The sequence below is a fragment of the Triturus cristatus genome, chromosome 10, assembly GCF_964204655.1.
Source record: "Triturus cristatus chromosome 10, aTriCri1.1, whole genome shotgun sequence".
Lineage (NCBI taxonomy): Eukaryota > Metazoa > Chordata > Amphibia > Caudata > Salamandridae > Triturus > Triturus cristatus.
The window spans coordinates 996,817,546-996,842,115 of NC_140593.1; the positions used below are offsets into that span (position 1 = coordinate 996,817,546).

The 24,570-nt window shown below is 41.8% G+C and overlaps 1 protein-coding gene across 2 annotated transcripts in view; it reads left to right on the forward strand.

Annotated features, from left to right (window-relative positions):
- The window catches only part of LLGL1 (LLGL scribble cell polarity complex component 1), a 380,830-nt gene that overhangs the window by 255,237 nt on the left and 101,023 nt on the right, over positions 1–24,570 (forward strand). For both annotated transcript variants that reach the window (XM_085628972.1, XM_085628973.1), the window contains exons 14-17: positions 478–770; positions 2,298–2,451; positions 3,019–3,172; positions 10,138–10,421. In XM_085628972.1, coding sequence (XP_085485098.1) covers positions 478–770; positions 2,298–2,451; positions 3,019–3,172; positions 10,138–10,421 — 885 coding nt within the window. The remainder of the gene's footprint in view (positions 1–477; positions 771–2,297; positions 2,452–3,018; positions 3,173–10,137; positions 10,422–24,570) is intronic.

Consider the following 24,570-nt stretch of genomic DNA (forward strand, 5'->3'; position numbering starts at 1 on the left):
TATTATGGTCTCGCTGGGCTAGGTCAGTCTAGTGCTTCTTATTCATCTCCCACCAAAGGTCCTTTTATGAATCTGTTTTTTATATGATTACATACACCTGTCTTGTATAATGCAGAATGTTGTCTTAACTTGGTGTTCATAGACCTAAATTGTAAAATTCTGAGTGGTGTTATTAGATTAATTTTATTAGAATGGTGCTTGAAGATACCGGAGTTCAATCCCCTAATTATATAGCTGCTGATCAAGCCTTCATCCTTCCTTTGGTTTGTGGCCACTGGCCTGGTGGCCATTACAACCTGTCATAGGCCTAATTGAAGCCCTATTCAAATCTCTTTTGGGAAACAAGTGAAGTAATATCACTCCTTCCTTCATTGCGTTGTGTTCAGAGGGATAAAAGCTCCTATTGCCTCCTTCTGTTTTAAGTGAGTAGGTAAGAAACCGATCTTAACTTGCCCCTTTTCAATTTTGTTGTTACAGGTCCTGATGATGGAGCTAAGCGACGAGAAGTCTGACCACATGATCAACATTGCCACAGTCGACCTCCTGCAGGACCGCGAGGGCTTCACGTGGAAGGGCCACGACCGGCTGACCCCAAAGAACGGATCACTTGTCTTTGCCCCTGGCTTTCAGCCATCCCTATTGGTGCAGTGTATGCCCCCAGCGACTGTAACCGCAGTTACTCTGCACTCTGAGTGGAATCTGGTGGCTTTCGGCACGAGCCATGGCTTTGGCGTTTTTGATTATCAGAGGCGGAATGCAGTGCTAGCCAGGTGAATACACCGTTCCAAATGTAGACGACACTGCTCCCCATTGAATAGAAGAGGACATGAATCTCTTCCAATTGGTTTCCTTCAAATTGAAATGATTTATGAAGTGAATTTGTTTGAAAATTGGTTAATGTTTTTTTTAATACAATTTATTTCTTTAACTTCTGCTGTGTTGCAAGAAGAAAACAATTGCAAATGAATGTTATAACCTTGAACCTGTTCTCGCACAGACCCAGTAGACGGAGCAACATGGTTGAGCCTGATGTAGAACAGGTGTGGTGCTGCATGTATTTCCATGTGAAGCATACAGGTTGTGCAAAGTATAAATAGTTTTAATAGTCCCACATCCAGGCCCTACATAGCCCTTCTCTATTCTTCAAAGCTTATCATGTCAAAATAGGTATGATCCATTTGCAAGGGTCACCACTGTAGTGGGGCTCAGGCTAGTCTGTAGAATACGTTGGGAATTTAGTTGTTTTACATATTTTGAATCTGTTATTTAGAGGGTAAAATCTGTTGTCACGGCTAGGCATGCAATCTTCTACACTGATGTTGTTTCTTGTAAATATTTTGTTATGAAAAGCTGCTTCTTGTTCAGTGTGGTCAGCTGTTCTTGCTTGAGTGTTGTGCTAAGTAACCAATAACGTTTTTAAATGTCACATATATTCATACCCTGTTTCTTGCAGTGTAAGTTCTAAAACCGCTCTCTGTGAGAATTTTAAAATTGTTCTTGGAATGGTGCAATTGGTCTTTGGGACTGAATCTGGTTGAGTAATGATGAAATAAAATGCCTGTCAGAAGAATACTTATCACGTAGACATGGTTATTTTCAGGCTCTAGCGAATTCATGAAATCTTAATTTTATATGAGTCTCTGTCTCTCCTCCATATTGATATCCAAGCAGTAGCTCTAAAAAGCAAGGCGGTTGTGGTCTCTCAGAATTTGCAACCAAATTCCCTGTTAGCTGTTGAGTTAACCTATCCTAGACGGTCTAACTTATTTTAGCTTTCTTGGTAACCCTTATTTGTGCTTAACCTAAAGGCGTGGCTTTCTAGATCTGTTACTAAAATATTTATCTACTTTGGATTGTGTTTTCAATGCTGAGTGCTGGTTAGCTCAGCAGGAAAAGCCCTTGATCCTGAAATGGATCTCTTCTACAATTTACAAATTTAATTTTAAACTTATTCAGTCTAGCCTTTTATTGTCCTGCCATTAGTCTATACCAATTTCAGTTGGTGACAATTGTGTGCAGAATATTGAGTGTGAAGTGCTTTCAGTGAAAATGCAAACCACTTGACTGCTCATTACCAAAAACCCACTTTCTGCAAGATCCGCTAACAAACCTGCAGCCTGGTTTCATTCACTTTGTAGCCAATATGCATCAGTCATCTACTATAACGTTGTTAGTCTATGATCACCTAGAAGGTCACAGGATAAAGTCTGAGAACATGGGAATGTTGAAGAGAGTTGGGTGAGGGGTTAGTTGTCCAAGTGCTTTGCTTAATTTAAAGGTCACCTTGTATTTTCTAGGTGTACACTACATCCTAATGATTCAGTGGCAATGGAGGGGCCGCTGTCACGGGTGAAGTCTCTAAAGAAGTCCCTGAGGCAGTCATTCCGTAGGATCCGGAAGAGCAGAGTGTCTGGGAAGAAAAGGCCGAACCCCAGTAGTCCCTCCAACAAGGTAATGATCAATAGGTCAGTGGGGTGGGAAGTTGTGCCCTTTGACTCCGCACACAGTTCAGGCTGCTTAAAGTTGAAGTAGTGTTGATACAGTGGTAGGAGAGAACATCTGTCATGCATACATTCAACCTGGATGTTTTAGAACATTAAACTTTGTTATGGACCATGTTGGCTTGTGATCTTTGCTTTTGGTCAGCTGTAAATAGCAGTTACAGATTGGGCGTAGTGATCAAGAAGGCCAACCTTCTCCCAGGAAAACATCTGTTTACCATTTTGTTAATTGTTTCTAGGAACTATTTCTACATATGAATAGATCATACTTTGCACGCCCACTTAAAACTACAATGCCAGGGATGTCCACAATTTGACCACCTACCCATCCTTCTTTCTTCCACATTCTCCTCGTAGTACCTCCACCCTTCTATTGAAGTGAACTTCTATTATGTCCCTATTTCTGTTTTATCTATACATCCCAACTTTTTTCTACCAATATTTTAAGTGCAGCCTATCACTTTCGCAGAACAAGGATTAATAAAGACTGTTCTAATGTCCCTATGCCTGCTTTCAGTTGCAGGAAGCTAACGCACAGCTCGCAGAGCAGGCCAACCCTCACGACCTGGAGATGGCTCCAGTGCAGAGAAGAATTGAGCCGCGGTCAGCTGATGACTCCCTCTCTGGTGTGGTGCGCTGTCTGTACTTTGCTGACTCTTTTTTGCGGGATGGTAAGAATCCATCAATGTGCTATAAGACGTGCCTGATTTATTTAAAATTCTTGCTAAAGATTAGAAACCCTTGACCTAGTGAAATTGGGAACCTTAGCTGTCTGCAGTCTCTTTTCTATTGAGCGCCCATGTGTGATAGTTGTTTGCAAAACATCACTGTTGATTGGTTCCCTAAGTAGTTGGATAACAACTGCAGTATGTTTTTAACTTGTGGTGCTTCCAGCCTAAAGCTGTCAATGCCTTACCAGGTTCAGGCACATCTGTGTGGGAGAATTTTTTCTCTTGAGACCATAATCTTCAGAATCTGAAGGGATTCCATTTAGGGGGACGAAGTTATTTTGTACGTTTGGGAGTTTTGCAGCCCTGCCTTGGTACATTTTTCAGGGCATCCCTTTGGTTTTCTTCATGGAAGCGCAATGATTATAGAAGTCGACTAGTGCTTCCTGTCACTTTGTTTTCCTTGTCAACTTCAAAACTGTGCTTTCCTGTTAAAGTGATATCCAAGTGTACACCGTCTGGAGCAAGAGTGGCTACTTCCCACTCAGTCCAGGCCATACAGTCATTATTGCTGATCTTCTTGTGGGAGTAAAGACAATATGACACTTGCTCATTCATGCCTGCAGGTAATGGAGCTGGATCGACCAGGACCTCAGTAAATGTTTACAACCCAGTCTTTCTCAGGTAGAACTTTGTCAATAGATACTGCTACTAAACAGCAGATTGTCCATCATGGATACCTAGAAAGCTTGTTCTATTGAGTGTTTACTCTCCTAGAAGTGTAAGGTTTCTTTGTTATCCTCTCCTTCCAGGAATTCAGAAAATATGTTAAGAACTTGCCTTCAAAAGGCTTTGCTTAATCTTGATGAATGCATTTATCAGAATTACGTTTTTTTCAAAAACAGTCAACTTGTCACAAAAAACTGGGCAGTATTTTGCATTCCCCAGCCCCCTCTCCATTTCATTTCTGAAGGCTGGTTTCTAAATGTGTTCTGACCAAATATTGAGGATTCTGGCATCGAGTAAAGGCAAGGGTTTCAAACTGGGGGGCAGGCCACCCTAGGGGTGCCTCAAGTGATCCCGGGGGAGTGGAGGGGGGCACCAGGCTCTAGCCAAAAGAAGCATTATGCTGATAACCGTGCTTTGTTTTCAGCTGAAAAAAATGAGCGGCAGTAAAACTCTTTGTAATGGGCCTTTGCTAACCTCTGTTGTCGCTTATATCCTGGTTGGGAGAAGGTGTCAAAAAGGACTCAAATATTTGTCAGAGCCCTCACCCTTATGTCTGATAATCACACTGTGGATACTTTTACACATTAGTAAGGCCTGCCTGACAAGATTAGTATGTTTGGCAATCATGTATTTTATTTCATTTTTAAAACGGTAATAAAACTTAACTGCAATGTTTAAATAAGTCTAGACAGATCTAAACATTACCAGTTTAATAGAAAAATTGTGGAGATTTTTGAGGGAAGGAGCCAATCTGTGTTTCTTTTTGTGCTTTCCCCATTGGGGGCACAGCATTAAAACGTTTGAAGACCTCTGACATAAGGAGTCTCTAGATCACGCTAGTACTTTTGTAACTCAGATTGGGACCTAGGAAATCTGAGTCCTTTCAATTCAGCCAAACAGAAAAATAATTTGTGGTGCTCTCCCATTTTCAGTCAAATTTAGTTGCCTGTAGGCTAATGAATTTTGTGCCCTAGAGGAACACTGCCTGCTTTCTTCATCGTTTCCTAGTGTCTTAACACTTGGCTCTTCACTCAACCACATGCAGACTTCCAGTGATAGATATGTCGCTGTGCTTGCTTATTTCAGCATTGTTTGGAACTTCTGCATCAACCAGGAGATTTCTCATTGCCTTAATTGGACTAGTGCCTCCAAAGGAAAGCAGTTGCCAAATGAGTTCTGATAGTTAATGCAGAGTGAATCTTTTCTGGATTCACGTGCTGTGCAGTTTTCTGCAATTTCCGTAACTCTCCTTTTGTAGTCTCTTTTCTCTTTTTTTACTTTCTCTTTATGCTGTCATTTGTTGCCTCCATTTGGTGCCCATCCTTCTCCTGATGTCAGACATCCTCCCCGGAAACCTTTGTGTTTGGTCTCCAGACTCTTTTTTTCCGCTGTTGTATCTGTAAACACTGCTGAAGACTTTCAGAATGCCGAAAAGAAAGACGGAACGAAACTGATCGCTGAAGAAAATTCAAAGTTTCAGCCAAAGACACCACCTTAGAAGAAGGATAAAGATATTCACCGATATCCACAGAGAAACACCAAAGTAGATGGGCCACATGGGTGGCCTTCCGGAGAAGATCGCAGGATGCGTAACCAAGGGGCACCCTGCTATGGGGGAGATGGAGAACATGGCATTTAGGTTCTGCACAGAGTGCCACCAAAAGTTGGCACAGAGGGACAGCCACCAGATGTGCAACTTTTGCTGCCTACTGAGAGAGCACAACACCAAGGGTTGCAAGGCATATGCCCGAGTTCAAGCCTAAGACACTGAGAGCTGGAAGAAACTGAAGCAGACCCTCTACGCCATGCAGGCGCAGAAGTAAAGCTGGTCATTAACAAACCTCGGCCTGTCCAGTGAGGAAGAAGATATAATTGTCGAAGGAGAAAACTTGGATGCTGAAAAAGATAATTGACGTCGACCAAGCACTAGAAACACATGGAATAGAGTGGACAGGAAATGCTAAAAAAGCAAGGGACAGGCGAACTGAGAACATTGGACTCACAAAACACTAAACTGCCTCGGCGCTGAAACAAACGTCGACCAAAGAAAAGTCTGGTCCCATACAAAGTACACCGCAGGAGGTTGACCCTCTGAAAATGCTTTGCCGATGCACGAGGACAGAGGTCAAAGGAAAACAAAGAAATTTCTAGCCGAAACAATGTCCGCCAAAGCACCGAGTAGGGGTGGAGTGGTATCCAATGAGCTGAGACAGAATCCAAGAGCGAGCGCTCAAGATCGATTGAAAAAAAAAAAAAGAGGTGGCTCAAGGCTGAGATGGCAGCGATCTTTCTAGAGAAATAAGATTTCAATTCTTCCCCCTGAAAATTCCGTATTCCATGGAAGCTTTCGTCTGGTCAGACACAGAAGGAGAGCAAGATGGTGGACTTGGAATAATCAATAAATCAGAAAAGTCTGATGGTCTATATATTCGAGAGAGACCACAGAAAAGAAAAGAAAAATTGCAAAAGGTAGGAGAGAAACTTTAAAGTGCTATTTGACTGTAAAGGATTTCCATCAACAACCAGTGATTGGTCAGTATCATCATCTGGATATCCAACCTTCCCACCACGATAAACCTCTCCAGCAAGGGGTGTTACGTGTGGTGTAGGTGTCAACCAGAGCACCTGAATGTAACCCGGGAAGGGGAAAAAAAGAAGACAGCAAAGATCACTGGCTTAGTCAAAAATATCTGTATACCAGAAATGATATATAAACAGTGCAGTGCAGAAACGTGAAGGTTACAAAAGGATTTAGAGGAAAAAAAGTTTTATTCAGGATATTCCTACTAATCCTTTGATTAAAAAATTGGTGCAAAAACAGCTTTTAACAAATAGGCTGTGTGACAATACGGTCGACATGTTTCAGCCTTCTTGACCCCATGGTCAAATGGCTTTCTTCAGGACCTTATAATGCACTTGTATTGCTACTGCAACAATGAATGTGACAAAAAATTAATAGTAAGTGTATAAAATACAACCTTCGTGGTGTATGGCTCTTCGTCTAACTAGTATATATGAATTATCTGATTACCACGAGGAGTAAGCCTCCCCTCACCCGGTGCTGACTCAGGTTAAGGGAGGCCCCGCCCTGTAAAAAATAGGGAAGGAATGTAACGCTGTGGTTGGAAATAAAGAGACTACTTAGTATGATACCAACAGTCATCGGGATTAAAGGATCCCAACTAGGATCCGGAAAAACAGGACACCGTTCAACTGCCCTATTAGAAACTCTGTTAGAAACTCTGTTGAAAACTCCCCAGGCAGAAAGACAATGCTACACTCAAACGTAAGTCCAGTTTCGCAGCGTGTGCTTCAGAACAGAGTGTCTGTAATCAAGGTGGAACTATATCGGCAAGCGCTACAGCGGTGCAGCCGTACTGTGGATGATTCCTACACTGACCATGCGGTGGACTACGGGTAACGGGACTTGGAATAATCTCTAACCCCCGAGCCCCAAGAAGATACAGATGCTCTTCTATGAAGAGGAGGACCCAGAATCCCAGGGTCTGTTCCACAAAGCCGAAGATGTGGAAAAACAATTGGAAGATCTTGACGCTGACTCACCGGAAGAGACAGACTCCTATCCATCGAAGCCTTTGCCCCTGGATGGCATCGCCAAGTATAACCTGATCATGAAGAGAGAAGCAGACAGATACGGGGGTAGAGGAAAAAGTCTTGGACATGCTTCCTAATTGAAACGCTGCTCCTCTCAAAGCAAATGCCAGTATATACCAATGCTCCTTAGCATTTTAGACCAGGTGAGAGAGGCCTTCAGTGAAACAGCTTCACTGCAAGTCGGTAATGCCCAGAGTAAAATAACTAATAAGAAAATCTAAGCACTGCTTAAGGGACTCTACTTGTTTCATTGTCTCAGTTTCATTATTCTCCTGGACTTCGTGGATTATGTTGAAAATGTACTTGGCAGAAGAGCAGCTTGGGCCTCATTAACACTAGATTGTGTCGTGCATTACAATGGCTTTGTGGCCTCTAGAAACATGTTCTGTTGCCTAAGATAGGAAAGCAGCCACGTAAACAAAGGTACATGCATTTTGCAAACACCAGTTGGTTGGTTCTAAGTAAGAGTCGCCATACTTTGAAAACATTTTGTGGTATTCCGTTGACTGCAACAGGACTTGGTGTACATTACTTATCTGTAGTATTTCCAATACGCTCACTCCGTAGGATTTCTTTAATAACTCTTTTCAACTAGCTACTCCTGCAACTATAGTGTTAAATTGGGTCAACTTGTTTGACTTGTGAACGGTAGGTCAAGATATACAAGAGAGCAACCAGAGGGAGTGATGTAATCTTCATATTTGTTTTCTACTTGAACACAATGTTTCCTAGAAGGAGAAGCAGGTGAAGGTGAATATTGGTCATTGTTTTTGATAACCTTCAAAAAGAGTCCCTTGTTTTTAAAAGAACCTGAAAAGCATATTTCAGCTTAATGCAAACAAGTGTTAGGTAAAGTAATCTCCATGCTTTCTGGGAGCAGAGACATTGGACATTCTCAGACAGGAGTTGTAAACACCTTTTCAGATGTCTGGTAGAGACCTCTGTCCCACCAGGCTGGCCTTCTCTGCTTGATGGGTTATTAGCTGTTTTCATACGGATTGATATCTCTGTTGTACCATATAAGTTATGCAGGTGAAAGCAAGGTCACCTAAGAATCTCATTCAAGCTCCTTTTGGTCCTAACATAGCTTAGATTCAAGAAGGGAGGGGTTTGAAGAGCAAATGAAGGGCATCTCTAAAGTTCTATTACAGTGTTGCATTTCTTTCTAATATTTTATTTATTAGATGCTATTACCACCTTTCTGTTTATTTTTTATAGTCACAGCTATACACATACTTTGCACTAGGATAGAATTTTGTGTTTGTCATAAAAATATATTCTTAGAAGTTTTGAGTGTGTCTGTGGTGAAAGAAGGTTTGGAACCTACAAACTCCTTGTACCATCCTCAGGTAATGCGCAAGTAGTTCATGGTTTGTAGTCCACCTGTCTCAAGTTGATATGTTGACTACTTCTGTGGCCCCAGAGGGACTACGGATGCCTAAGATTAGCCTGTATTCTGAATACATTTCAGAAACTTTATCAAAAGCCATACAGAGTGCTGAATGTGCAGGGCTGCTTTTAGTAAAATGCCTTCAGCACAATTTCCAGTTTTGATGCTAGGCTGCAGGAGGTTTTCCTTAGGTCGATGATTGAGGTACCTAAGTGAATGTTAGCTGGGGTGCTACATGTTAATTTGCTGCTAATGGCCCAGTAATAATCTGAAGATAATTCCTTCAAAACTGACCATTAAAATATTCTATGACATGTACCATATTAAATCATTCTAATGTAGTTCTTTACTTTGCCTCTCAACAGTTTGGTTGTGTTGGTCGAGATGGTGATCAGCTACACCTAGGCAGCGTACGAATCAAGACCATAAACTTTAATCAAAATGTCTCGGATCAGACAACCCAGTGCAGGATCCAGCTAGTGAGCTATGAGCATAAGCCATACCAAAAAGGATCTGCAGAAAAGCTCAAAGCTGCCAGCTTATTTAAAACAAAGTGTAAGCCTGTCTCTTCCCCCTTCTTCATCCATCACACTGCAATGTGCTGCATCCCATACACAATAACCGCACCTTGCTGGTCCTTGCGCATGACATGGAAACAGTTCCCACATAGGATCAAAACAATGACAAAACAATTCCATCCAAACACGCTACATTTTGTAGCATGCTACCCATGTAGGCAAGCGCTTCAGCGCCCCACATAGAAGTAGTAAGCACTCTATAAATGTTACAGTATAAAACAATGCAACAAAAACCCGCAAATGGCTCATAATACTTGAATGCATGTAGGAGCTACTCAGTACAGTGTTAAGTACATTTCAAGCATCTTTGTATGTGTTCTTGCCTGGACATCCTTCTGATACAACTTGTCAAATTATCCTATTTTATTGAGAATTAATGGGGGTCACAGACGGGACACTAGTTTCAAAAAGGCGGCTCTGTTTATTTAGTACCTCAACTGTACAGATAGGATATATATGTGCAGAGCAGCTCTGTTGTACTGAGGAATGTTGGCCTGCAATGGAAAGTAGAACAAATGTCTGTGAACAAAGCTACTGCGCACAGTGTAACCAAATGCAATTTAAATTGTAGACATTAAGATTTAAAACTTCTTCTTTAGTGCATGTTTTCAGTTTCGATGTTTTATGCATTCACTTGAATTTTTTAACTCCTCCAGCTGCTCATCACGGACCCACAATATGGGCAGGAACAAACTCTGGGTCGGTGTTTGCCTACGCATTGGAAGTGCCTTCTCAGGAAAAGTTCTCCGAGCGGTCAGTGGAAGCAGTACTTGGGAAAGAAATACAACTGATGCACAGGGCGCCTGTGGTGTCCATTGCAGTGTTAGATGGACGGGGAAACCCTCTTCCAGAGCCATACGAAGTGTCCCGTGACCTGGCAAAAGCCCCGGACATGCAAGGAAGTCATTCAGTGCTCATTGCTTCAGAAGAGCAGTTCAAGGTAATTTAAGTTTAGCAGAATGTTGGAGAGCTGGGATGAGCCCGGCATCCAAATTGTAGTGCTTAGACTGGTTTACCATGTGTACCAATAGTATATCTTCTTGTTGTTGGATGTGTGTGGAGGCTGGGTTGTGGTCTTATGCAGACTAAAAAAGGCACATCCCCTTTGATACCTTCCGATTGTTGTTCCACACTTACTTTGGGTATGGTTGGGGATTTATTGGAAGCGGACATAAATATCGTAGACTTACTTGACAACCCAAAGCTCTCCATATTTTGCTGTCTTAGATATGCTCCTGTGTTTTTGGATGATGCTTTGATATAAGGTTCAAGGATTTGTGGAGACACGTTTGTATGCATTGGGAACAACAGGAAAGGTGTTTGTAGTTAACCTGGGCCAGGTGAGATTTCGGTTTATTGTATTACCATTGGGTACATTTTATTGGACTAACAAAAAAAATGTAAAGGATGAGTTTGAAGATCATTGCATTAAAGGATCCAGATCTTGATGACAAATTTGATTCTGAAGCGATTGTGCCTCCCTAGTGCTATCCTTACACTCCCGGCCCTCCCCAATTATTCCCAATAGTGACTTAATATAAACTAGATGTAATGCTCTCCAAAAGCTAACTAGGAAGTATTCATTGTAGTGGCCTCAGTAAGAAGGAAGACTCATTCATCTCCATCTGTGAATCAAATTTTTTACCAACCTTCGAGCACCTATTTAATCATTTCCTAATCTTTTTTCAGTCCCCCTGTCGTTCTGCTGTAGCTTCTTTTTAATTTCCTTAACTTTGATTACACTTCTGCAATCCTTGTTTATTGAAGTTAGATATCTTTATGCTCTACACCACTTTTCAGATCCTTGACTGTCTTCTAGGGAAATATAATAGTAAGGCACTGTGAAGTAATTTAATCCTAGTATTATGAAGCACGCCTCCTCAATCATGGCCAGAGTTGCATCATCCGAAAGAAAATAAGTCCCTCTCAACAGCTGATGTATACAACTATCTTTGAATTTGAATTTTTTATTTTTTTTTGCTGGTCTAACGAGAGCAATCAATTTTTCAAAGCGAGTGTGGCTGTGTGGGTTTAAGTGTGGGTATAGTTCAGTTTTGTGAGGATACAAAAGAAATCCATAGAAATGTCTATCAACGTGTCACATGCACTTTTATTTACTGTTATTAATCCATGTGTGTGAGTGGAGGGAGGGGAGGAGATGATCGAGGTATTTTTTTATTACTATTTTTAAGCACTTCCAACTTAAACATAAATGTCACAAAGTTAACAGTGTGATCTCTGCGTAGAACCCATAAACAGTCTAAATTGATATAGGCATAATACAGGGGCTCGAATAAAACCTTAGTGTTTTGTTGAGAGGATGGGTGCAAGTAGGGCAAATTTAAGTGTACTTCCTAAGAGCATAAATATAAAAGGAATTTCAAAACAAAGCTACTAAATGTGACACTCCTAGAACATAAACGCTTTATAAAATGACAACTAAATTTATCTTAAATACCTAATGACAGTAAAGTATGTCCTTCCAGTCTCTACTGTTTGCCCCACTTTCCAGATGGCTCCACCATCAACAGTGATGTGCTTCGCCTCTTCCAACCCATTGTGCTGGGAGAAACCTTGAGCTGCATGATCTAATCTTCCCCTTCACTCTGCTTTTTGCAGCTGTTCAAGACCTTTTTGTTAATCTATTTTAGCAGGAATATTCAGGCAAATTAAGCTCTGCCCCAGACACTGCAGCAAGTGATATATAGGAAGCTGTAAAGAAACTATATTAGTGAGACAGTGAGCTGTGGAGGCCTTAATGCAACGGGCAGCACCTTCATCTGTTTTTAGTATTGTCCACTCCTGCTCTGAGTGAGTGGGCTGTCATGTAAGAGGCGGATGTCTCTCCGCATTGAATATAGCGTGTCTCTGCAATATCAGTTGCTGACTGGCGGGCGACCCCTTGGATGTTCCTACTCCGGATTAATAGTGTGTCATGCGTGTGTAGACCTATGGTCCGGGCTTTGCTTTGATTTGTAGACAGCGTCCCTTACACCCCAAACTGTACTGTTACTCTCCTAATTGTCAGGATGTGCACCCATATGATGGTTGACGGGGTTCTGTCTCATAGCGTTTGGGATCCGTGTTTCCTTGCCTACTTTTATGTGGATCATTTGATTATATAAGCAGACGGATGTGATACGGCGGAGTGAATCCATAAGAGCTGTACATATGTTCTTGAGATGCGATTGCATAGTTGAGTTATATGTTACCACAACTGGATTAAACCGTATTGTTGATGGAGAGAGGAGGCTCTGTGATTGCTGGGGTATGCCACTTGTTGTTACCTATTGCTACCAATGTAACCATGCCGATGAGCTGATGATTTGCAAGTTGGGTCTGACTACCTACTGGTGCTGTAGGATAATTTAAATGACTGTATATTGTTTTCTTTGTACTTAATGTACACATTCTTTAATAAACAGATCAAACAAAAAAAATCATATGCTGACATATAATCCTAGGCGCTGCAGTGGCCTCTCAAGACAATGTTCCACTCAACTTCCCATTTGCAGCAAACGTTGCACTCTCCTGTCTTCTGTTCTTGCCTCTGGAATATGACAATGTTGTATTTCTATGAAGTCTTTTCTGTTTTGAGTGTGCAGTGAATGACCCATGTTCAGATACCCCAGACACAAAGCACTAGGTAACATGCTGCACATTACTGTTTTTTTCCACTATCCAATTCTGAACTATGAGTGCTCTCTCAAAACTGCACACCAGGCAGAAGCTCCTCGCCAGAACTGCTACAAAGGCACGGTTACGGAGCAACTCACACAAGTACAATGGGCACTTGTATTTGGAAGGAGGTCACTGAAAACTCTTCTTTGAAACTCTGTTCAAGTTCATTTCCTTGGTCGACCCTTCATAGCCCAAAAGGGGGACCCCAACAAAAGCAAGTGTTAGGCATGTAAAATTATTTTTGCAAAAAGACTATTCAACACACATGGGTGCCACAAAGGGTGGACCAAACCGCAGTGGAGGATCAACCCGCGAAAAGGGCATTGACTTTAAGAGACAGACCTTGGAGACAAACTAGGCCACTGAAGAATTTCCACTTCTGTAAAGAGATCTAGAAAATTCTGTATCCAAAGGGGTTTGGTATAGCTCCTATTTTGACTGCAACACGAAAGTCAAAAAACAGTAAAGGATAGTGACATGCACAGAGAGGGTGAACAACCACCCACAGATTGTCAGACAGTGCAGAATACACACTGACAGACACTGGATGTATTGTGCAACAGTGATAAAAGACAGTAAAAACATCGAGGCTATTTGGAAATTGTGGCAGTCTGCATTACAGTGATGTGGGATATTGTGAATTCCCAAGATCTGTTAAGCGGCTGTGACATTTCTCCTAGATTCTCTTTAAAAAAAAAAAAAAGAAAACTGTCCTGTAGTGAAATAAATGTCAGATGCAGGCATACTTTATTGGACACAGCAGATATAGTATGTAGGCAAGAGCAAAGGTAACACCAGCATATTACTTGCCGTTACACCTGGCTTTGGACATCAGGTTTTCACCCTTGGGGCTTTTTGCTTCTTGTAACTGTCCCATTAGATAGACAACACTTATTTTGCCTATAGTTCATAAAGCACCAAAGAAATAGCAAAAAGATTTAGAGATTGCCAAATAGATCGGGCAGCTACAACCATGCCCTTTGTATCACCGAGGACAATCTTGTAGGCCAAGTTCAAGCCCAAAACAGTATTTTCAGTGCCATTCCAAACTGACCAATAGCAGCAATTCAAGCAACCCCCTAAGAGTATACAAGAGGTGCCTTTCGTAGTAGCAAAAAATCATCCAAGAAGATGTGCCTGCTTTACATACTGATGTGGTGCTATGCCACCTTTTTTCCCCTACTCCCCCTCTCCCCATCAACCACCTCACCAGAAACACTGCCTGGGGTAGTCCGGTTCTTTCCAAACTAGTGGAGTTAAATAACCCCAGATCAATGGCTGCCTTCATCAGCGTGACACCTGTTTTGCATAGATTTTCACAGAATGCCCCTACGCCATTAACCTAAGTCTGACAGGACAAGCCAAGATAATTTTCCATGCCTGTTGAAAGACATTGCTTCCTTGCTGCGAAAATGGACCATCAAATGAGCACATGCAAAACAAGGAAGCGGGCTTTCAGTGTACTTGTCTCCAAAAAGGATGGTGCTCTACAATCACTACTAGATGTACTGATTGTACACTACTGAACAGCTATGTGACTACAGTATATTTCAGGGTCACTAACTTTCAAGAGGTCACCCCACTGTTGCAGCAGTGAGATACATAACCATGCTTGATCTCAAATATGTGCTCATGTGTTTATCTCACGACAAGCACATATGGTCTGTGTTAAATAACGAACTTTACTGGTTGAACATTTTGCCATTTGGCATCAAATTGGCACAGATTGTTCAGAAAGCGTCTGCGTGTAGTTGTGGCACACGTATGCAATAAATATCACAAAAAGGAAGAAACAAGGGACTAAGCCTTCTCTGACTCCCTTACCATAGTCAAAAACTCACTCAACAGAGGTTCTAGAACAAGTACTCTATCCCTATAATGCGGGACAAAAAAGTGCTACAATTCAAACATCCACCCACATAGGAATGGTATATCTCATTTGCCCTGAGGCAACAAACTCGTAAAGGGAAGACAATGAATGTCTTAATACTGCCCTCACACACTTTTTGCAGTGTCATGCTTCATCATAGGGACGCATCATACATCCAGGTGCAGACCAACACTCTGGATGGAGCGCATTTTTTTTTTTTTTGTGAAGAATAGTGGTGAGGGTAGAGAAAATTTGAAGGAACACAAAACACAACGTAACAAACGTAACACAGCTTGAAGGAGAAATGTGTTCCCCTCAGAGAAGGGACCAAAAAGTGCAGATACATATAGTTAAAACTCCCTAGAGGTCAGCACTCCATTTTTTATTCCTGTTGACCCCGGGAAGGATTAAAACATAAGAACAGGGATAATCCGGAGAGGTAAAGGCCCCTATATCCCCGCTGCGGATACCAACATGTTTCTGCCAATTTTTTGCGCCCAACCGGGTCGCTCTGGCATTCGTCAGGGTGTTGGTCCCTAGTTTTTTAGTCTTCACCTCTAATCGGGTGTTTACCTTCTTACTTACTGCATAGGACAATGTCCAGTTGTCAAACACTCTGGGAATTTCCGAGAGGGATTATATTTCTGTAAAAAGAAGAGGAGGACAGAACCCATAAATATAGTCCTATCCAAGTTTCATGTGTTCATTTTTTACATATTAAAATTCATGTCTTCACACTTGTGCCACAAAGTCACATATAGTGTCTACATATAGCCCAGTAATTTTATGTATATACACACCCACACCTTCTTGAGATTCACCACACCACGTGTATCGAACACGGACACCTACAAATTCAGTGACTGTATCCACAAAACTCTGTTCAGCTCATATATGCAAATACTTCCCATCATAGTACTGCTACAAACTAAACTAGCCCCAATGTGTTGGTATTGTATTATCACAAGAGTGCACCTAAATCCATGTCGCTATAATTTACTCACAAGAGTTCACAAGCAATTCTCTGAACCTGGGACCTTTGCGGACTGTGCTCTTGTAGTCACACTCTAATGTAAAATCACAGTGGGGAGGGACAGAAAAACAATATTATATTAGTTGTTTCTTTACCTCTCCCTTCGTAATTAATGTGAAAGCAAACATCAAAAAAACCTCTTCTTAACCGAGGGTAGACAGCCCAAAACCCGACTGGGTTACCCGTTACGAGCTTAGTTTTAACGGAATCGGCATCCCCAAGTAACAGTTCGCTACGGGAGCTATCGGGGGGGGGGGGGGGGGTAATATAAACCAATGCGCATGAAATATCCAAACGCCGCTGGTGCTGACCCTCCCACTTACTACTCCAAAGATATATAGAGGATGTTTTCATCGTCTGGAGAGGCAGCAGAATCTCTGCCCAGACCTTCCTTACATGGCTCATCCAAAGGAACCCGTTTCTATTCTTCACGAGCATGATAACGAATGACCTACTGCCTTTTCTGGATCTAAATATAAGAGCAGAGAATGGGACCCTGATTAGCAATGTCTATCACAAACCCACAGATAGAAATAATCTACTATCTTTCCACAGCTTTCACCCCCGTTCTCTTAGGGAGAACCTACCCTATGGGCAGTTCCTGCGACTTCGCAGGAACTGCTCTTTGTTTTCATATTATAAAAAGGAAGCGGATCATCTGAGCGAGAAACTCAAAAACCGACTACCCTGAATTTGTCATTAAGAGAGCCCAGAAACGAGTGAGAAACTGCAACAGAGAAGCTCTACTAGAGACAAACGAAAAAGAGCCTATTGAAAGTAGCATATGTGTAACGACCTACAATACAGTATCTAACCATCTGAAGAAAATCATGCATAAGAATTGGCGGATTCTCAATTCAAATGGATTAGACCCACCCCTTCCTTTTTTCTCTTTAAAGAAAAGTGCAAGTATTAAGGATATGATTGTGAATACCCGCCCCAGGACACAGATGAACCCCTCAAACTCCCAGAACTTGAACCAGCTCTTACCACCGGTAGTAGGCCTCTATTCACGTGGCTATTGTAGGGCTTGTCCTCTCTCGATCAATGGGAAATGTGTTGACATTGGGCTTAATCGTCCGTGGGAACAGAGAAAGCACACCAATGTAACACAGCAAATGTCATTTATCTAATAAAATGTCCGTGCAATATGTGGGAATGACAACTCGCAGAGTGAAAACCCGCATATTGGAACATATGAGCACGATAAGATGTGGAAAAACGAATACTAAGCCGACTGCCCACTTCAATGAGTTGGGACATAGCGAACAAAACTTAAGGTGGACAGTATTGGATAAACCCTTTATTCCACCGAACATGAGTGACATTTCTAATTTCCTTTTAATAAGGGAACAATGCTGGGTGGATAGACTTAAGAGCAGTACTAAGGGACTGAATGATTGCATTCCCTGGTTCCAACTGCATGGGATTATAAACAAACAATGATAGTGTTGAAATCAGGAGGTGACCTTCCGGCTGGAGGCGCTTTGGGGAGTCCCTAATGGGGTGTTTGTATTCGATGGCCATTGGTTATGTACAAGCGCAGGACTTTTTGTAAGATTCAATATAATCGAGACACAGTGGATTTGAGGAGTCCTTAATATGGTGTTTGTATTTTATGATCATTGGTGAGGTGCAAGCGCAGGATCTTTTGCAAGATTTGATACAACCGAGGCACATCGGATTTTAGTGAGAGTAAAAGTCTCTGACTTTGAATTACATGCACTATGTGGGTTAATACTTGGAAATAAATACACCTTTAAAATGGCCGCCACTCGTATACTCTAGGTCCTAGTGAGCCCTCTCTATCTTCATAAACCATACTCTCGGTCGTGAGTTGCGCTCACGTGACCATGAAGGGGTGTGGCTGACCCGCTGTAGTTCTTTAAATGCTTTCAAATGGCAGGCATACCGTGCTCGACGGAGGACCGGCGTGAGGACTAAACTGACGGTGCCTCTTTGGAGTAATAAGTGGGAGGGCCAGTACCAGCGGCGTTTGGATATTTTCATGCGCATTGGTTTATATAACCCCCCGATAGCTCCCGTAGCGAACTGTTACTTGGGGATGCCGATTCCGTTAAACCTAAGCTCGTAACGGGTAACCCAGTCTGGTTTTGGGCTGTCTACCCTCGATTAAGAAGAGGTTTTTTTGATGTTTACTTTCACATTAATTACGAAGGGAGAGGTGAAGAAACAACTAATATAATATTGTTTTTCTGTCTCTCCCCACTGTGATTTTACATTAGTGTGACTACAAGAGCACAGTCCCGCAAAGGTCCCGGGTTCAGAGAATTGCTTGTGAAATCTTGTGAGCAAATTATAGCGACACGAATTTAGGTGCACTCTTGTGATAATACAATACCAACACATTGGGGCTGGTTTCGTTTGTAGCAGTACTATGATGGGAAGTATTTGCATATATGAGCTGAACAGAGTTTTGTGGATACAGTCACTGAGTTTGTAGGTGTCTGTGTTCGATACACGTGGTTTGGTGAATCCCAAGAAGGTGTGGGTGTGTGTATACATAAAATTACAGGGCTATATGTACACACTATGTGACTTTGTGGCACAAGTGTGAAGACATGAATTTTAATATGTAAAAAAGGAACACATGAAAGTTGGATAGGACTATATTTATGGGTTCTGTCCTCCTCTCTTCTTTTTACAGAAATATAATCCCTCTCGGAAATTCCCAGAGTGTTTGACAACTGGACATTGTCCTACAAACTAAATAAGAAGGTAAACACCTGATTTGGGGTGAAGACTAAAAAACTAGGGACCAACACCCTGACGAATGCCAGAGCGACCCGGTTGGGCGCAAAAAATTGGCAGAAACATGTTGGTATCTGCAGTGGGGATATAGGGGCCTTTACCTCCCCTGATTATCCCAGTTCTTATGTTTTAATAAAAAAAATGGAATGCTGACCTCTAGGGAGTTTTAACTATATGTATCTGCACTTTTTGGTCCCTTCTCTGAGGGGAACACATTTCTCCTTCAAGTTTTGTTACGTTTGTTACGTTGTATTTTGTGTTCTTTCAAATTTTCTCTACACTCACCACTATTCTTCACACACAAATTTTTGCGCTTCATCCAGAGTGTTGGTCTGCACCTGGATGTATGATGCGGTCCTATGATGAAGCATGACACTGCAAAGTGTGGGAGGGCAGTATTAAGACATTAATTGTCTTCCCTGTACGAGTTTGTTGCCTCAGGGCAAATGAGATATACCATTCCTATGTGGGTGGATGTTTGAATTGTAGCACTTTTTTGTCCCGCATTATAGGGATAGAGTACACGTATGCAATCACATGATTTAGTTTACTTGTATTAAAACCACGGACTTGTAAAGTGGAGAACTAGGCAGAAATGTTGCAACCTCACTACTAAACTTTAAATCTTCTCAAATTTAGAGTTCACCATCAATGGAAGAGGTCCCATTAAAAAACACTACAAATTTGGAATTATCGAAGGGGGACATTACGTAATGTTGCAACTAATCTGACCATGGGGAGAGTGTTTGCCTTTAAGAGTTTCTTTCCATAGTCCAGACAACATATCTGTGACAGTGAGGAAGTTAATACAATTGTTCAGGCTTTGGTGCTAAATGCACTTCTTGACCTGCGATCCGTCAGAGAAAGTGTGACACGTTAGTGCCACAAGCTGTTGTGGCATGACAGGATCTCATGTTGGTGGCACCCAGGATACAACACTACCTTCATTGGCGGAGCTGGACAAATTTGTCACTGGGCATATCAACCCTAGAGCCACAACAGCCAGTGACTCGATGCGGTTCTCACTGTTCTGTTTGGGCAGCACAGGTGACATGTAAGAGGATTCATAGCAAGTGGTCACACAAAGATGCCCAGTTGCACATGACTGAGCTGAAATTATACAGTTCAAATAGCGCTTCATGTGATACACAGGCTGTTTTTTTCTGATATGTGCAATACCTTTACAAAATCTAAGGTGGAGTCTGTGCTCTAGTACATTATGGATTTTGGGGAAGTGAACAGTGGTCATTCGCTGCAAACTTGTAACGGAAAGGAGGGTGTAGAAGGAAAATATTGTCATATTCCAAACACAAAGCCAGATTGTAGGAAAATGCACAACATTATAACCATGATATACAAAAATACAAGATGCAAACAGATTGTTACACATGAGTACATCTTTCTGCACAAAGTGGAATGATAATGAACTGAAAACAGCAGACGGGCTCTTGTTTACTGTCTTCTATGGCTGAGTACATCACATTGTTTTTTTGTTAATACGCAATGAAGTCTAACATGACATTCTCTGCATACATATTGCCAGCTAAAACGAAGAGAAAAAAATAAAAGGGTATTTTATCCGTAATATGACATCTGGGTGTTTACGCCTCTAATGACCTTGCACAGCCCTACTTATCGGTGGGTGACCTGACTGCTAGACCTTCAAAAACCTTTAAATGCTGTTAATCTTTTTTAGCGTACACGTTGTCTTCACTGTTATTATACCACAGCGTGTGAGAAACCCTATTCACTTCAACGGCTCTAATTTCAAGAAAGTTGACATCTCTGGGTCCATTATCTCTAGCTATATAAAAATACATTCAGCTCTACATTGACTCCTTCATTCCTGTCTGGTGGGTCTTCTGTCAAAGCCCTCTGGATTGTACCTTGTATTAATGTTACTCAAAATTGAACTGTAGTGGTTCAGCAGTTATCCTGTAGATCCGAATCCACCAGTCACTTATACTTTGATATATTAAAAAAATCCTAGGTTCCACCGAAATTGTCATAATTTGGGGGCCTGTAACCTGTCTTATGATCTAGTAGGCAGGTGATCCAGGATAGGTATCTTACAAAAAGCCTAACCTGGGACCCCCTTCATCAAGGTGTCTCTAGATACCTCACTCAAGTCTTCAGTGTCACTTGAGTTACGTTCTTAACAGACTCACACACTACTTTCAGTCAACCAGTCTCATCATTCCAAGATGACACCATTTGCCCGGTAGCTTCTGACTGCCTTAGAATGTTCCCTTGAAGTAAAAAAGCACAGTGTTCACTTTTAGGAGGTCCTTGTCCAAATGCGTACACCCAGAGGGAAAAAATCTGGAATCTGGCCTGAATGCAGATTTGTTCTAATATGAAAATGGAGACACAGTCCCGCTGCAGCCCATGTCACACCTGCTAACCAGCTTCATAACCCATGTAACCGAACAGTTTAGCTTCCATACACTACTTTGTTAGAAGGGCATTTTAAGAGGGTCATTGCAACAAGGGTAGTGCAGTGACACTGGTAGGCTTGTGCAAGCTGAAAAGAGGAAGGATGCTTCTGCAAATTTGCCTTACCTGCCTGGTGTTGCTCCTAGTTTGTACGGGTCTCCTAGCCAGTAGGGCAGCTCGATATCTATTCGCTGTTTAGCTGCTGCTCCCCTTAGTTTATTGCCTTACAGCAGAAACCATGCCGTTAACCGGTCCTGTATTCCCTCATACTGATCTTTCTTTTAGATCTCTTAGTTACCCTGGGTGGTCATCCGACTATTCAACAGCTATGGGTGAAAAAACAGCCAGACATTTTAAATATATCCTGACTTTTGGGAGCTTTAGACTTCCTCAGAATGTATAGTAGATGTGTTGTTCAGTTTAAGGTTCAGGCACCCTGGGATAGGGGAATGTCTTTGATTAAAAAAAAAAAAAAAGAAAAAAAAAAAAAAGAAAAAACCTTTAGATGTTACCCAGAGGCTATTGGATTTCCTTTGAGAACCTCTAGACGTCTGTCCATTGTGGTCACACCATAGGTGTGCTTCCATATTTGTTTTTCCTTATTCTTGTTTCTCTTGGAAGGCATGAGGTTTGGCAAACTTATTACTGTATCCAGTTGGATGATGGTGACGCACTTTCATCTAGATGTTGTTGGAAATTGGCTGTGTTCTGGTGCCCGTAGGGATGATGGCAGTTTTACTCTGGGAGATGATTTAGTAGGGGTATTCTCTGTGGTGATGCGCCCCAGTGAGATGAATGCTCAAAACTGAAAATGAGCGTACCCCACATTAGTTGCAAGCAGCACTGCAGGAGTTGCAGTTGACATAAAGTGGACAGTCTGCGTGTGATCAATCATGGAAGGTAGATGGGTGGACATCTTGTCTGACCCCTAATAAGGGCTAGGTCTTTGTCACATGCCTGGTGTGAGTCTGCATTAGACGTGATAATTGTGGTTCACGTTCTAGGCATCGCGAGTTCACTGAAAGTTTCAGCTGTGAGCAGGAAATTAACAAGCTCCGTTGATTTCATTACACTTTTTGTTTTTTATAGCCTTATTTTTTTGGGGTTCCCAGTAAGCTTTTAGTTTATTGGGGTAGATAGTATTTAGTGCATAAAGATTTGATGATGAAGTACACATGCTGGCATTGTAAAGCTTGAAGCAGGTTTATGCAGCTTTTTTGCTATGGGTGATTTAGGCCACATTAATAAACACTTTAAATAGAAATCTGGATAGTAGGGAACCTGTGAATGACGAGCACCAGCCATGTGAAGAGCAATGTGTCTCGGAGTAAGCGAGGAACATGGTAGAATTAAATAAAGGAAGGTTCTTGGGTAGGAGGGGATTAGTGTTACGTCTGCCTAGTGGACGAAGGGCAATGAATTGATCACTGTAAATATTGATAACATCTGTTTGCTGTCTGGCCTTACAAATACCCCAAGGAAGGACTTGATATTGTGGGAATTAGCCAGACAGAAAATCAATTATTTTCCTGTCTATTTGTTTTTAAACATGGTTAAAAACGGAAATTGGGTTGTTTTTGAGTGATTCTGAATGCGGCCAACCATGACTGCCAGGCCAAAAGCTATGCGGATTGACCGGCAAGGAATTAAAAAGATTGAGGAACTTTAGTAAAGAGCTTTAGACAGTAGTAGATTTGCACAACCTTGATACTAAAATATGCACGTTTTCTTATAAGTGCGTACTTTATCATCTGAGTCTGTATACATCTTTGAAACCTGTCAGGCATTCAGGCACAAGTGTACATTAACTGGTTAAATAAATGCAGAAATGTATACATTTCAGCTTCATTTCACAAAACCTAAAATAAAGATGGATAAATACAGGTAAATTATTAACAAATAAATATGGATAAATACAGACGGAAATGACAAAAATATAAATACCATAAAACTGGGAGCCCTAATTATAAATGTTCAATGGTTTCTGCATGAACGTAATCTCAGCACATGTAAAATCTCCACTCATTGAAATTGCTATGAGCGTGGCAAGGTTGTATGGCGTTTCAACGCATTCCGTTGCAACGCATGCCTTTACCACAAATGCATTTCAACGTGAATGCCTTTATCACGCGTAACCTTTACCACAAATATGCCTTTACCACGCATACCTTTACAATACATTTTGTTGTTAAAGCATGATTCTTAAACGCATAGTCGTGGTAAAGGTGACCCCTGCCCTGAGTCCTAAAACCGGTACCTTGCACACCCCCCACCAGTTTTTAAAAAATACTGCTCCTCTGAGCCCTAGAAGCGGACAGACCGCCCTGGCCACCATCCCTTCTAAAAACCACCCCTTCCCTAAACCCTAAAAGCGGTCCCCTGTGCTACTCCTTCCCCCATTACATTTTTTAAAATAAATTTGAAACCCTGCCGCAAGCCCAGTCCCTCTTACCTCTCCACAACATCAACTCCTCTCCAGCTCTTCTGAGACGCGGTGCATGCCGTAAAGAGGAAGCAGAAGGGTCTCTTTGTTTCCTCTAACGACGCTGATGGCCTTCACCACCCTTACCACATGTATATCTTTGCCATACATACCTTTAAAATGTATATCGTGGTGAAGGCTATGCATGGTAACAGTGCATGCATAGGAACACGTGTGGTGAAAGCTATGCATGGAAACAGCCACATTGTAATGGCCCTTTCCCGCATGGCAAATGTAAAAATGCATGGCTCTTTAATCATTCAATGACGCTGCATATGAGCCCTGTTCTCTCAACAAAAAGGTTCCTGCTTGGTAAATAGTGGAATGGTTCGAGGTTTCTTGGATTGTAAATAATAAAAACTCTTTCATGGTGAGAGGCCAGGTCCACACCAAAGCGTACTAACTTTCCATGTTTTTGAAGAGGAGGACTAGATGACCTGGACAAAATTGCCTTTCTTATCAGCCATAGCCAAGCTTCCTCGTTATGTTACCTTGCCCAACACTGTCTGAAGTTTACATTGTATCTTCATTCAAAGATGATCAAAACAATAGGAGACCAGCGTTCTCGTATTATTTGTGTGACCTTTACATTGCTTTTCTTGTTTTCCAAAATGAACTTATTTGCCACTCTGCTTCAGGGCCTTGTACAGCCTAGTGTATGAATCCAGGTGGATTCTCCTGAAAAGTGCAGGAACAGAAACATATTTGGCTCTCAACGCCTTAGTTCAATAGCTCACCAGTGTTCCTTTTCATGGTTGATCCACGCTGCTGTTTTTTGTAAAAAGGTCGCACATGTTGGTCCACCGATTAGATTT